At 35.5% G+C, this 13,909-nt stretch overlaps 3 protein-coding genes and 1 long non-coding RNA gene across 4 annotated transcripts; 2 read left to right on the top strand and 2 right to left on the bottom strand.

The window, feature by feature from the left end:
• The first annotated feature begins 163 nt into the window (after positions 1-163).
• Positions 164-3,731, top strand: LOC106307911 (serine/threonine-protein kinase ATG1). The gene is made up of 13 exons (XM_013745003.1): positions 164-644; positions 725-842; positions 988-1,046; positions 1,129-1,193; positions 1,292-1,385; positions 1,466-1,546; positions 1,628-1,739; positions 1,817-1,871; positions 1,960-2,138; positions 2,223-2,485; positions 2,552-2,789; positions 2,867-2,943; positions 3,413-3,731. The coding sequence occupies exons 1-13, from the start codon at positions 414-416 to the stop codon at positions 3,599-3,601; spliced, it is 1,761 nt and encodes a 586-aa protein (XP_013600457.1). The 5' UTR covers positions 164-413; the 3' UTR covers positions 3,602-3,731.
• Positions 3,732-3,931: 200 nt separating this feature from the next.
• LOC106309983 (transcription factor bHLH67) lies at positions 3,932-5,798 on the bottom strand. Its single transcript, XM_013747167.1, has 4 exons — positions 5,590-5,798; positions 4,718-5,254; positions 4,333-4,638; positions 3,932-4,274 (listed from the first exon to the last, which is right to left on the bottom strand). Exons 1-4 carry the CDS (start codon positions 5,620-5,622, stop codon positions 4,203-4,205), a joined length of 948 nt encoding a protein of 315 aa, XP_013602621.1. The 5' UTR covers positions 5,623-5,798; the 3' UTR covers positions 3,932-4,202.
• A 3,615-nt stretch (positions 5,799-9,413) lies between these two features.
• Positions 9,414-10,064, top strand: LOC106311323. Its single transcript, XR_001263990.1, has 3 exons — positions 9,414-9,562; positions 9,731-9,753; positions 9,857-10,064. It is a non-coding gene; the product is annotated as an uncharacterized LOC106311323 (long non-coding RNA).
• Positions 10,065-10,620: 556 nt separating this feature from the next.
• Positions 10,621-11,024, bottom strand: LOC106311318. The gene has a single exon (XM_013748518.1). The coding sequence runs from the start codon at positions 11,001-11,003 to the stop codon at positions 10,671-10,673; it is 333 nt and encodes a 110-aa protein (XP_013603972.1). The 5' UTR covers positions 11,004-11,024; the 3' UTR covers positions 10,621-10,670.
• Between the last annotated feature and the right edge of the window lie 2,885 nt (positions 11,025-13,909).

The following is a 13,909-nucleotide window of genomic DNA, read 5'->3' as shown; positions in this document are numbered from 1 at the left end:
CAATTAACAATCTTTTTTGTCTTTTTTATTAAATAAAAAAAGGGTAATATTCTGAGATATTTCCTAGGTCCTTTCCTCGTGGAACTTGGATCCAAGACGTCAAATTTTTTCTCAAGGTTTGTTGTCGAGTACAAGTAATAAACTCTTTGTTCATAAGCTTAAACCAAATCTCATTCTCTCCCACACACACAAACAAAAACAAAACAGAAAAAAAATATATAAAGTTGATGATAGCTTTACTGTATAATTAATTATAACAAAAACAGTTCGTTGTTCTTTAAAGAAAAAAAAGTTAAGATTTTTCTCTGTTTCGTCTTCTCTCTCTCTGCCTTCGTAGTAGTGGAAACACAATGGACGTTGGTTCAACTAAAGATCCGAAATTTTAAAACGGGTAAAAAAAAAAAAAACCCGGGATGGACACGGCACGACTTGTGGGTGACTACGAACTTGGACCGAGACTCGGGTCTGGTTCCTTCGCGGTGGTGTGGCTAGCGACGCATCGATCGTCTGGTTTGAAAGTGGCCATCAAGGAGATTGATAAGAAGAAGCTTAGCCCTAAAGTCAGAGACAATCTCCTCAAGGAGATTTCGATTCTCAGCACTATTGATCATCCCAACATCATCAGATTCTACGAAGCTATCGAGGTTTACTCTTTTGTTTCTTTTGTATAAATTATAAAAGTTTGAATTTTTGGAACTGAAATTGATCTGGGTTTTGTGTGTAGACTGGAGATAGGATCTTCCTTGTGTTGGAGTATTGTAGTGGAGGTGATCTTGCTGACTACATCAATGCCCATGGCAAAGTCTCCCAACCTGTTGCCAAGCATTTTATGAGACAATTGGGTAAGTAAGATCAGTTTTTGTTCTGTTTTCTTTTTTGAATCTATGTTTTATGTTCATGTGTTTTGTAGTTTTTAAATTTAGTATATTTTCTAATGTTTGAATCTCTCTCTGTGTTTATGTTGTTGTGTTTGTGTGTGTTATGTAGCTTTAGGTTTGCAAGTACTTCAAGAGAAGCATTGTATCCACCGAGACTTAAAGCCTCAGGTGAGTAGAAATAAACCTCCTTATGTTTTAGTTTGATTGATTTAATTACAAGTCTAGTCATGGTTCTGTTTTTTTCCTTCAGAATTTACTTTTGTCGTCCAAGGATGTAACTCCATTGCTAAAGATAGGAGATTTTGGGTTTGCGAGGTATTATTATTTATGACCAAAAAAAAAAGAAGATGTTTTTCTTTTTATGGAAAGGTCTTAGTTTTTGGTATGTAGATGTTGAGATTTTTGTTGGCTAGGTCTTTAACACCAGAGAGCATGGCTGAAACATTTTGCGGTTCTCCATTGTATATGGCTCCAGAGATTATCCGGAACCAAAAGTATGATGCTAAGGTGAAGAAAGATTTAATCTTTTTTTTTTCTTTCAATTTTTTCTTGTCATTGTTTGATTGGTGTAATGGATGATGTTACAGGCTGACTTATGGAGTGCTGGTGCCATTTTGTTTCAACTTGTTACTGGGAAGCCACCTTTTGATGGCACTAATCACATCCAGGTTTGTTGGACTGCCTTGAACCGATTAATTGCCTCTTGAACTTCTAATGAACTTATGGACTTTCATTATGCTTCTCTACAGCTTTTTCAAAATATTGTGAGAGACACTGAGCTGAAGTTTCCTGAAGATGCTTTGAATGAGATTCATCCTGATTGTGTTGATCTCTGCAGACGTCTTCTACGCCGAGACCCAAGTATGTTTGTTATATGATTCTTTTGTTTGTCTTCTTGTCTTTATGTTCTAATGGAAAATATGTTTGTTTGACTGCAGTTGAGCGCTTGACGTTCCGAGAGTTCTTCAGCCACAGGTTCCTTCAAGCGCCAAGGTAATAAATATCTTGAGAATTTGATTAGCCATTTGACTTCTTTAATCAACTAGCAACCTTCATCATCTTTCATACCAAATGTTGTCAGACAAATGCCTGGTGTTGCACATTCTGATCCCAACCGATCCAAATCAAGTTCAGAGAATGTCTACAAACATGGGAGTTCCTCTAGTGCCTCAACTTCTAACGTTTTGATGCAACATGATAACTCTTGTGAGAAGACTAGAAAAGACAATGAGGGACAGTGTTCATCAAACCAACTCGGAGGTTTGTTATTTGCGTCTTGTCTCTATTGCTTTTTTTTATAAGCTCAAATCACTCAGAATCACTTTGATGTTGTCTTATGTGCAGTAATTGACTCTCTTGAGCTCATAGAGAGGGAGTATGTACTTGTAAACCGTCCTTCTGAAGGTTCATCAGAATGTTTCGACGCATCACTTCAAGATTCAGTTGAAGCACAGAGACCATTGTCTGATGTGTCAGGACCACGACCAGAAACTGGATCATCATACCTGTTAACAGAAGTCCAACGGTTAACTATCGTTCATCCTCCAACGAAGCTCCAAGTCTTGCAGCAGTATGCAGAAGCACTTACAGAAGTAGCTCGCGAGATGGTAACTTCCAACTCCTAATCTCTAGAGTCTCTCAGATTGATAACATTCTAATACTGTTGCATACAGGACAATGCAGGACAGGTGAAGGAATCTTTTGCTGTCACACTCGTTGTTTTAGCTGCATGGAGGAAAGCTTTAGAGATATGCGATTCTTGGATGGTGTCCGTTGGAGAGGGTAGAGTGAACACAACAGCTCCAGGGACTTCAAATTCACCAGCAGTAGCTAAAACTTGGGTGACACAAGAGTTTGTTACTGCGTTTAACCAGGCTGAGACTTCGTCAACTCGACTAAACCAAACAAGCGGTTAGTACTTAAACCGAATGTTCTCTTTTATGTTTCTTTGCACATTCACTGAATGTATCTCCTTCATCTCATTGTAGCTGCTAGTGCTACTCATATGCCTGACGCCATGGAAACAATATATGAGAAGGCACTAGCATATGGCAAGAGTGGTGGGGTAAGTAAAAAAATTTCTATCATGAAGTCTGAGAATTTTGTCAAAAGCTTTCCACCTAGGCCTGCGGGTTCGGGTTGTTCAGTTTGGGTAGTTCGGTTCAACATAAATCTTACCAGAAGTAACCCGAAATAAAGTTTGGTTCGGTATTCGGTTAGTTTGGTTTTTGAAAATCCTACCAAGTTTTTGATTCAGTTAGATTTCAGTTTTCTTTTGTTAAAATTTCGAATAAATTCGGTTAATTTTGGTTTGGATTTTTGGTATGGTTTGGGTATATATTTTTTTTTTTTAAAGAAGAAAACCGAAGTAACCGATAACCGATTGTTTTTAGAGAACCTACCGAATCAAATGAAAACGAACTAACCGAAACTTTGGTTCAGTTCAAAATTCCAGGCGTACTTCCACCTTTGTCCTAAAAGTCTGAAACTTTCTTTGTGGGTTGGATTCAATGTTCCTCTTTGTTGTTTTGCAGGCGGAAGAATATTTGAATAACAAGGAAAGTGCAGCAAGATTATACAAGAAAGCAATTCTTCTACTCTCCTTTATAATAGAGGAAGCAGTGACTCTACCTCTAAACCCTCCTTTCTCATTAACCCCTGACGACAAGAAGAGGATTCTCTACTACATCTCTAACTTGCAGCATCGTCGGTCTCATCTTTAGTGAAAAATCGACTGCTACATTGTACAGAAAGAAACTTTCTAAGCTTGGCTCTGCCTTGAAGTCAAGTTTATAACATTTGGTGTTTTCTTATCTCTTGAATCTTCAAAACGGTTACTCTACTATTTGATTATGCGGTGACCAAAAGTATATGCCTCCTCTCCACCCATTGTATATAGTAGTATAACATCAAAAGCTTTAAATACCAAAAAATGCTAGCTTTGTCCATTATTTGTAAGTGGTCCCATTAGTATTAAACAGAGTATTACAAGCCCATGAAACCATATGATAAAAAAAAATCATACAAACAAGTGTTTTCTTTGTTAAAACATCATCGTCATCAGATTCAGCTTATATGATATCGACCATACCATATGATATTGACCATACCATTACAAACAAAACAATTTATTATTTGTCAATAGGCGGAAGTCAGCCCATTAAATAGAGATAAAAGTCAAACCATGATTGATGATAAATATCATAAATACAGAAGAGGTCAAACTTTAATTACATGGGACCAAAACCCCACAAAACACCCAAAGCCTAAGAAAACAAAATTTATTTATTTTGTTTTTTTTATTCTTTAATAAAAAAATCGACTTTATGTATCGAAAATCTGATGCGCCACCTTCGTTATCTCCTCGGCCGATTCTAGCTTACAGTCATCCTCCATCTGCTCCAGTGATATATCGTTAAATATTGCATTTAATAAAAATGAAAAAGTAAGTTACCTTGAGGTTGAAGCAATAAGAGACTGACGAACAAGACAATGACGAGATATTGAGATGAAGAACAGTGAGTCTAAGCTTTTCAAGTGAAACGATTCCTTTCAGAAGCTGCCCTTGTTTCTTCCGACACTCAACTTTAAGGTTAACGTGGTTCTGTATCAACGTAGCTTCGATTCTTGGGACGCAAGTAACTCTGTTTTCTACTACACTACTCTGTTTCGTTCTCTTTTGCAACTCAAGTGACTTTATGACTTGCTCGAGGACCTTCGCGTAGTTTATAGCTCCTCCTACTATAGATGCTTGGTCTCCCTGCAAGACAAAACACTAAACAAGTTTAAAGAGGTTTTTGAGGGTTAAAGATTGAGACTTTCTTTGTTGTGGAGATTACTCGTTGGATGTAAGAAGGTGGGACAAGAGAACGTAAGGAGCTGATATGTTCGTTCATCTGCCGCCGTCGATTACGTTCAACAGCAATGTGGTTGATTCTTTGATTCTCTATCTCTTCAATGTCTTTACTTGGTTTAGTTTTCCTCCTCTTCCCTCTAGTCACTTCAGGAGGGTTGTTGCTGATGATTTTGCGCTTGCGTCTTGAGTTTGGTGTTGATGAGGAAGAAGGAACTGTCATGTCTTGTTGTCGGCTAAAGGGTAGTTCTTGGCTTGACAAAGCTTGTCTGGTTACTTCCATGGATGTGGTTGAAACTGGGTAGGTTTCATTGTGTGAAAGATAGCTGTCGAGTTCCCAATGGTTATGGAGGTTCTGAAGAGACAATAGTTCTTTGAATGATGTAAACGGTAAAGGGTCTTCTTCACTTTGCAGCATCTGTAGAAATGGAACTGTGTCTTGCATGCTTTCTTCCTCCTCTTCTTCTTTAAAGGCAAAGCTTTGGGCTTCTAAGCTTCTCCCATCAGCATTTTGATCCAAAAACTGCAAGAAAGACGGAGGATTTAGATTTTACTTGGTGAGAAGAATGAAACTGTGTTTGTTCTGAGACTTGTGAGTTTTAGTGTAGAGATAATAAACAAAAGTAGAAGGGAAAATGGAATGTTTTCAAAGTAGATGGGAAACAAAATTGATTGCAGAATCTGTTATTGTTTTCTGTAAAACAAACAAGAAAAGCATTGAATGCAAAGCATCTGGGCTCATTAGGGAAAAATGAGTAAATACAAGTCTGTTTCTCTGAGCATTGAGAGAAAAAAAATGATTCAAGGGGAAGAGAGAAAGAAAGTGAAATCTTCCTAAATTAAGCAAAATATACATACACAGGGGTTGATGTGTCCTTGAAACCTCTCCATTTGAAAGCTTTTGTTTGTTATGTATTATTATAACGCAATAATGTGTGTAACAATAAATGCTTAGAAGCAGAATAGGAAACTCATGTACTCTCTTCTGATTCTGAGTCTTTCTGGACTTGTAACTGTTAGCTTTATATAGAGAGCAGTGACTCTTTAGTAGCTATTGAATAGAGAAGAAAACAGTGGAGCTGTAAAAAACCAGAGAGGTAAGAAAACAAATCTATTTAGGTACTGTAAGAAGAGCTGGTGAGGCTGAGCAGAGCATAGGAGAGGAGAGAGGGAGAGAAAGATTGATTATTGGTGGAGGCAGTTTTGTCTTGAAGTGGAGACAGAGACTTTGTGGGGACATTCTAATTTACACATAAGAAGAAGGTAAATAGAGACAAGTCATGGGTAAGAGAGCTTGTATTGGGTTTCTGTCATCTTTCTCATGATGTCTCAATCATCCTTTCTTCATTATACATCATTACATTACACACCACACCATTCCTTTTCTTCAAAGCTCAAAAATCAAAGCCTTTATACAGAACTACGCTGCCCCCATCATTTTATAATGTTCTTATGTGTGGTTTTTGTCTAATATCTTGAATCTATAGATAATGTGACACTAAAGAATCTTATGTATTATTGATGCCTTGACTTCAACGGCATTGAATAGTGTTGTACTATAAAATGTCCCAGTTTTGTCTACAATCTCAGTCAATGGGTAAAATTCATAGCCAGTCTCTCAAGTCAACAATCAACATCCTTAACAAAGAAACAAGGAATCAGCATTTGCATTGTTAATGAAGACCTTAGAAACCTTATCAACTATAAAACTAAAAACTCCAAAGAAAGTTTGAATTCTTTTTTTTTTTATCGTGTGTGTGTGTACTGTGATCTGGTTTGCTACTGTCACACACGAGCTATGGTTACTTGCTCTAAGGACAAACATGCCCCCACTCTTATTGATAGGCATGTTATCAGAGATAAACCCTAAAGATTCAGATTCTTCTATAGTAACATAACACAAAGAGACCTAATCTCAAATAAAGCTATGTCCTTTCAGATACCCATTTTAAGATAAAACAAGGAAAAAAAACTTCATAAACAAAAACAATGACATAGCAAAGAACAATGTAAAGGAAAGAACACGAGAAAGCAAAAAAGAAGATTGAGATTTGATCATGAAAATGACAGAGAACCAGATATATTAACCGTCTCCGGCTTGCTTTGTTGTTCTAACGCTCGATTTGTATGGTAACGTGACTGATACGGTACTCTCTCCGGATGTAATCAATCACTTTGTTAAGCACCATAGCATCATCAGATTCTTGTTTGATTTTGACATGACAAGAAAACAGGAATTTTCCAACTGTTATTGCCCAAATGTGAAGCTCATGAACAGACACCACTTCTTCAAATGAGCTTCATCGGTTAGTATAGCTAAACTATTTGCCTTAATGCCACCAACAACTTCTATGGTCATGAACAAAATACATAGCACGACAACGATAGCGATAGCGAGCTTTCGCATCGAAGCAGAACGTTCCTTTGTATCGCTTGTAGAAGTTGAAAACACACAAGATGTTTCTCCGCAGACTTTATTTCTTGTTGAATCCATCGGCCAAAGAAACACAATGTGAACTTTGGACACTAAAAAAATTCTATGAATTGTGTTTGATACAAGACTACAGATTCATTGGAAATTTTCATATTTACAGCATTAGCATATCATTTATTCATGTTTATTTTCAATAAAAGGACATTTTCACAAATATTTTCTTTATTAAAAAACAAAAGACTCTTGTATCCTTTTTTTTTATATATAATAAAAAAATTAAATAAAAGTAATAATTTTTTTTGAATTATATGTTTTTAAATTCGAACTTTTATATAATCTTTTTTTTCCAAATTTTTTTTTGAAGTTCAAAAATTATTTTTGAAACTATTTTTTTAATTAACTTTTTAAGTATTTATTTATATAGTTATTAGAATCCTAAATTCTCATTCCAAAACGCTATCCACCCCCTCAACTCTAAATATTAAATCTAGATTAGTTAATTCTAGAGTTATAACTGATATTAGGAATGTGGTATTTTAAGCAATTTTCCTAGATTCATATATATAGTGATTAGCTTTTAACATATTACTAACATCATATAATGTAAAAAAAAACATCACGTAAACTTTCATAATTCAAATTTGATACACAAATGGAATATAAATAATGTAAACATGCTAGGATAATATTGGCTTACTCTTCAAATGTTTCCAAATATTAGTTTTCATGCGCTTCACGGGTTTTACATTTTTTTTTTGTCTATAAGATAGACATTTGTTGACTAATATAATCTAATAACTCCGATACATAACGTAAAACATAGATTTAGTTACTTGTTAGTTTTCTTAAACAGACCCATTTTCAAAAGTAGTTAATGAACTACGTATATTTTTGGGCCAAGGAAATGTTTAGGCTGGTGCTGCCGTTGTTTCCACTTTCCACGTATAAGTCTTCGCTAACGATATTTGACTTTGACCGAAACTAGAATATCGTGGAAAATGTATTTAACTATTAACTTCACGTGACATCGACCTCGATTTTAAAAGATATATTTTATATTACTCATCCAGAGACGATTGTGAAGTTTCGAGTTTAAAAGTTATCGATTGGATTTGAAGTTTGTATGTAATAGTTTATTCTTTGAGATATCCTCAAAGATGAAATGTTTAAAGTGAATTTAAAAACTGATAATTATTTAAAACTATGAAAATATAACTCAACTTATATTACTTACGTCTCTTTGTCTCTTTTATACTCCCTCTGTTTCATATTAAATGTCATTTTGATCTTGTGCATACAAATTAAGAAAATAATTAATTTTGTATATTTTCTATATAAAAATACAATTAACTATACACCTAACCATATTTCAACCAATAGAAAAATAAATTACTGTATAAAATTAATAAATTTTGCATTGAAAATCGAAAACGACACTTATTTTGTAACGAAAAAATTTCTCTACAACGACACTCAATATGAAACAGATGGAGTATATATTAGTATTTGTCTTTTATATTTATGATATGAGATTTTAGAGCATCATTAATTTATTGGTATTGTTATCTGAGTTAAGTGTGAAAACAAAATCATTAGTATTTTATTAAGTAGTAAAGTGTCTCAAATAATTGAGAAATCCATTTAAAATTTCTCGTTCGTGAAAGGTTCACACATTATGATTCCCTTTGACATGATCGTTCTTCAACTTATATTTAAAAACCAAATCTTATGTTATTTTAAATTGTGTTACGTTTGTTTAAATTTACTAGCTGGACCTTAATACCATGTGGAAGAATGAGTACATATACCGCATATCGTTTATATACTAGTGTATCTTTCACATTTTGAAGTAAAAATAATTATAGTATTTGAGTATGATGAAGAATTCATATTTAATTTGTGTAAATGTGAATTTACATTCTTTAGACGAAAAAAAAATGTAGAAATTTACACCTATCCCTTATTTACTAAAGCACAAGTCACCTAGCGAATCAAAATTTGACACATGACATCTGTTTAAAAAATTAAAATTAAAATGCAACAAAAAATAATGTTAGATCCTAAAATTTCTAAAATTCGAAATAACTAAACCCTAAAATTTCTCACATTATCACTTCCACTTCTTGACAAAAAAAAACTTCACGTTCTAAAATAACAGTTACGATTTGAAACTGTTTTGTTCTTATATAAGTTTGACAAAACAGTTTTACTCTCTATTAAACTCCTCCTCTCTCCTTCCTCTCTCCTTTTGCTTTTCTATTGTTTCATATTCTTCTTTCTTACGACGACGGAGTCCTTGACTGTAGCAAAAAAAACATATGGTTTATGTTTCAAAGCTTTTGAAAGCTTAATTCTCCAATAAATGAATGACAAATCAAAGTTTTTTCAGCAACAAAGGTAACAATAACCATCCCTAACTCTATTGTACAAAAACAAGTATTTTACAAATCTGTTTCTATGGTTTAATTTTAGAAAATTTCTCGCTTTGCTTTTTTTTCATCTATTTTAGCATTTCAAAGGAAAAAAACACTGATACTATATATTTCTTTTCTTTTATTATTTTAGATGCCGAAGAACAGAAGAAAAAGGTACGTAAACAAAATAGGTCAATTAATTTTCATAATGGACTAAACTAGACTAAACTAATTATCAATTTATGGAACACGTTTATTTGTTTTGGTGATAATTCAGGGAAGGAGTAAGAGGCTCACCTTAAACCACACTTCCATGGCCCCTAGAAAACTTGAGAAGTACAACAAGAAGAAAAGAAGAAAGGAAAAATGTTGTGATAATTAGAAATAAAAAATAGGGCATAAGAAATTCGGGTTGTAGGAGAAAAAAGACTTATGTCTATTATTTAGACTCGGTAAGTATTCCATATTTTTCTTGTGTGTGTTTAACTTTTTATAATCTATAAAATGTGGTGATATCTTATTTTTTATTCAATATACACTTCTGATTTTTTTTCCTTAAATAGTTTTATTGAATTTGTAGATTCACTCAAAAAGAAATGTCGAAGCAAATAGCATCGTTGTATAAAAAGAAATATAAAAGAATATGACCAAAAAAGTAAACATGAGTGAGAGAATAAGAAAATGACTACAAAATATAATAACCTCAAAACTAAGTTGACAAATTGTACTTTTGTAAGATATATATTTTCGTTGTTCGATCATATTTAATGATTATATTGGTTTTGAAACAATATTAACATTATATATTTTGTGTCTATATTGAACTGTTGTAAATTATAAACATCAAAATTTTAATGTTATCTTAATTATAAATTCTAATAGTATGTTCAAAATAAACATATTTTATATTAGTGCCCGTACATAGTACGGTAATACTGGTATCTTTACAATGCATGAGCCAACATACTCTCTTATTCTTCTTAGCCTAATATAATACTATATATTAGAAGGATCTGAAAAAAAAAAACGTTACTAAAGTGCGGTTATCTAAAGTATATTTGGTATCCATGAATCAAGACATATTCATTCAGTTATTCCTCTTTGATGGAACTCAATCTTCTAGACACCAAGTAATTTTCACACCGTTGAGGTGGAACATCATCACCCGAGCCAAGAACCGTCGCCGGCAAGTGACCTTCCATACATTCTTTAAGAATCAAGAAACCAATCTCACCACCTTCGCCGTCACCCTCAGATTGGTCACCACGACGAGACAAATATAAAAGCTCTTCTAGTTTATCCCTTCTCATCCTCACTTTTATCCTTAAGGGACCCTTCTTTTCTCCGGCCTCCAGGTTCTCTCTCCGTCCTCCGTCGCCGAACACCGGGTGCACGTCGCTGCTTTTCCAGAGAAAGTTGCCCATCTTTTTAATCTTCCTTTTCTTTTCAAATGCTTGTTGTTAATTTGATACGTGTATGGCTTGTTTATATATGTGTAGTATAGTCGGAGATGGTTATAATTTAACACATTATATTTAATATAGGTGTGGACAGTTTTTTTTTTTTTTTTTTTTTTTTTTTTTTTTTTGCTAAGATCGATGCACATAGTTGGCAAAAAAAAATCGGTTCACATCCTATTTCATATTTTTCGGTTTTGTTAAAGTAGGACCCAAACTGTACCTGAACAAGAAGAATACTCGGTTTGGCTTAGTTGGATCTAAACGTGTTTAAATGTGGATACAAAAAATACACTTTCAGTATATATTTAAACAATTTTGTTGTCAGACAATTTAATACACTTTCAGTATATATTTAAACGTGTTTGCTTCTAGAAAAAAGTGGATACAAAAAAAAAATACCAAACAAATTTGTTGTTAGACAATATAATATATATAATATTTCCAGTATATATTTGATTAAAATATAAATGACTTGGGTTCAGTTATTCTACTTACATTTTACGGTTTAGATCTGGTTTGCCTAGTAGAGGTTATTGGTTGTTGTATTTTAATGAATTTGAAAATCTGAACTAAATCTAGTGTTATTGGATCTATGATTTTAAAATCTGTATTAAAATCATGTGTTATTGGTTTAATGATTTATAAATTCTATATCAAATCAAGTGTTATTCAATCGTACGGATTTACTAATATATTTGATTTTATAATGGATTTGAATAGATTTGTTTGAATTTTTTAGTTGAAAATACAAAGATTCAAATCAGAGGGAAAACCTCTGGATTTACATATTTTACTTGGATTTATAAATACTATATGGATTTCTAAATCAATCAAAATATATAAACCAATAACGTCTCCTTAGTCCGGCGTAGCGTTCGGTTTAATATAAAAACTCAAATTCAGTGTCGGTTTGGTTTTGGACGAAAGATTTTGTTTGCCGAACCGTACGAGGAAGGAATTGAGTAAGGATGTTAACTACGATGCATGGGGCATGCGAGGCTATTAGATGAAATGAAAGATGGCTACTGAAATTCTTGTGAAGTGCGACTCTCGAAGCGATCTTCAGCAACAGTGTCTCCGACACCAGCCTCTCACCGGCGCCTCATCCGGCGTCGGCTCCTCAGCCAAATCTCTGTTCCATCACCGCCGCTGCTGATGAAGAAGAAGAAGCCCAAGAAATCTCCGACCAAGTCCCCGCCGAAATCGTCCCCTTCGACGAAATCGAATCCCGTTGCAAATGACCTGCCTATTCCTGGAACCAAGATTGTTTCTGATGCCCAAATCGGCTGTTTCGCCGTCCCGGTTGCTCAACAATTGCAAGATTCTTCGGATCTAGCTTCCGTCCAAAGTGATATCCCGACTTGTGTGAAAGTGATCGCCGTTGAACAGGCAGATCCATCTCCAGCTCGCGATGAAATTAACTCTCCAACCCTAGAGTTGAGCGTAGTTGATCAGACTCTCCGCTCCTCTGTTGAAGTATCGGATGATGCGACGGTCTCAATAGACAAGAGATCCTCAGATGTGAATGTCCAAGCTGCTACTGCTGATGCCAAGGTGGTTACTTTGAGCTCGCTTGCTGCTGATGTCTACCCCTCTCCCTCCACGGGGGCTGATGTGGGTAGAAAAGAACTCTGCTTCAGAGCCTAACCCCAACCAAGGTCATCAACAGGCTAGCCTTGGAAAGGCTCCTGAAGATACTTGGTGCGCTCACGCAAAAGGAAAGCGTCTGTCAAAGAAGGGTGAAGCTTTCACGCTCCCTCCGGGTGAGGCTTGTATAAAAATCCCAAACTCTGTGATCGAAAAGAACAGAAAATCTTGGGAGCCTTTTGTCTTGGGCCAGTTCTACTCGGATCCCCCCTCTCAAGGTACAATCCATAACATCGTCAACGGAATATGGAGCAAACAGTACAGGGATATTGCGGTATCGAAAATGGAAGGGTTCGCGTTCCTGTTCCGGATTCCTAAAGATGCAACAAAACACAGAGTTATTACTCAGCGTCTCTGGCAAATTAAAGGTCAGACCATGTTTGTTGATAAGTGGGAACCAGGCATTGTGCCATCAAAACCGGAGCTCACCTCAGCGCCGATCTGGTTGGAGCTTAGGAAGGTGCCTTTCCAATTCTTTAACGAGGATGAATTAGAACGTATCGCAGGACTGGTGGGTCATCCTAAGTTCTTACACCCTGCCACTGCGAATAAGACTAACCTAGAGGTGGCAAAGGTGTTCACCATCATCGATCCTAGGAAGCCTCTCCCTGAAGCTGTGAATGTCCAATTTGAGTCTGGAGAAATCAGTAGAGTTTTGGTTTCAAGCCCATGGATGCCACCGGTTTGTGAATCATGCAGGGAGGTTGGTTATATTGCGAAACGATGCCCTTCTGCAGTTAAGCTATGTTCTTTTTGTAACTCAGAGGGTCACTTCCCAGCTAATTGTCCCAAGAAGCAGAAAAATGAGCCTAATGTTAGGAAGACTCGGAGAGGAAGATCTAAAGAAAAGCAGGCATGGAAGGAGGTGGATAAAGTTGCGGCTGGTAAATCTCCGCTCTCCTAAACTCAAACTAGTCTGACTGTTCCTGTGCACCCTGAGATAGTGCAGACTGAGCTGCACAAATCTCAACTTGGAACGGCGAAAGATAAGGTTGTAGGTGAATCTTGTAACACGCCCTTCTACCTTCTACCGGTAAGCGCTAGAAGCCGCTCTGGTGCTTCTGGATCCTCTCGTTCTGATGTTCAGCCGGACTCTTCAGATGTGGAATCGTCAGACTCTGATTTGGAGGAAGGAGAGCTTAGTAAGCATGATTTGGAATTGGGTTTTCAGGTTGTGCGGAATAAAAAGAAGTTTTCAGGTCAGAAGTTCTCAGGGCAAAAAG

This window comes from Brassica oleracea, chromosome C8, assembly GCF_000695525.1.
Source record: "Brassica oleracea var. oleracea cultivar TO1000 chromosome C8, BOL, whole genome shotgun sequence".
Classification (NCBI taxonomy): Eukaryota; Viridiplantae; Streptophyta; class Magnoliopsida; order Brassicales; family Brassicaceae; genus Brassica; species Brassica oleracea.
This window is presented reverse-complemented; position numbering and strand designations above follow the sequence as displayed.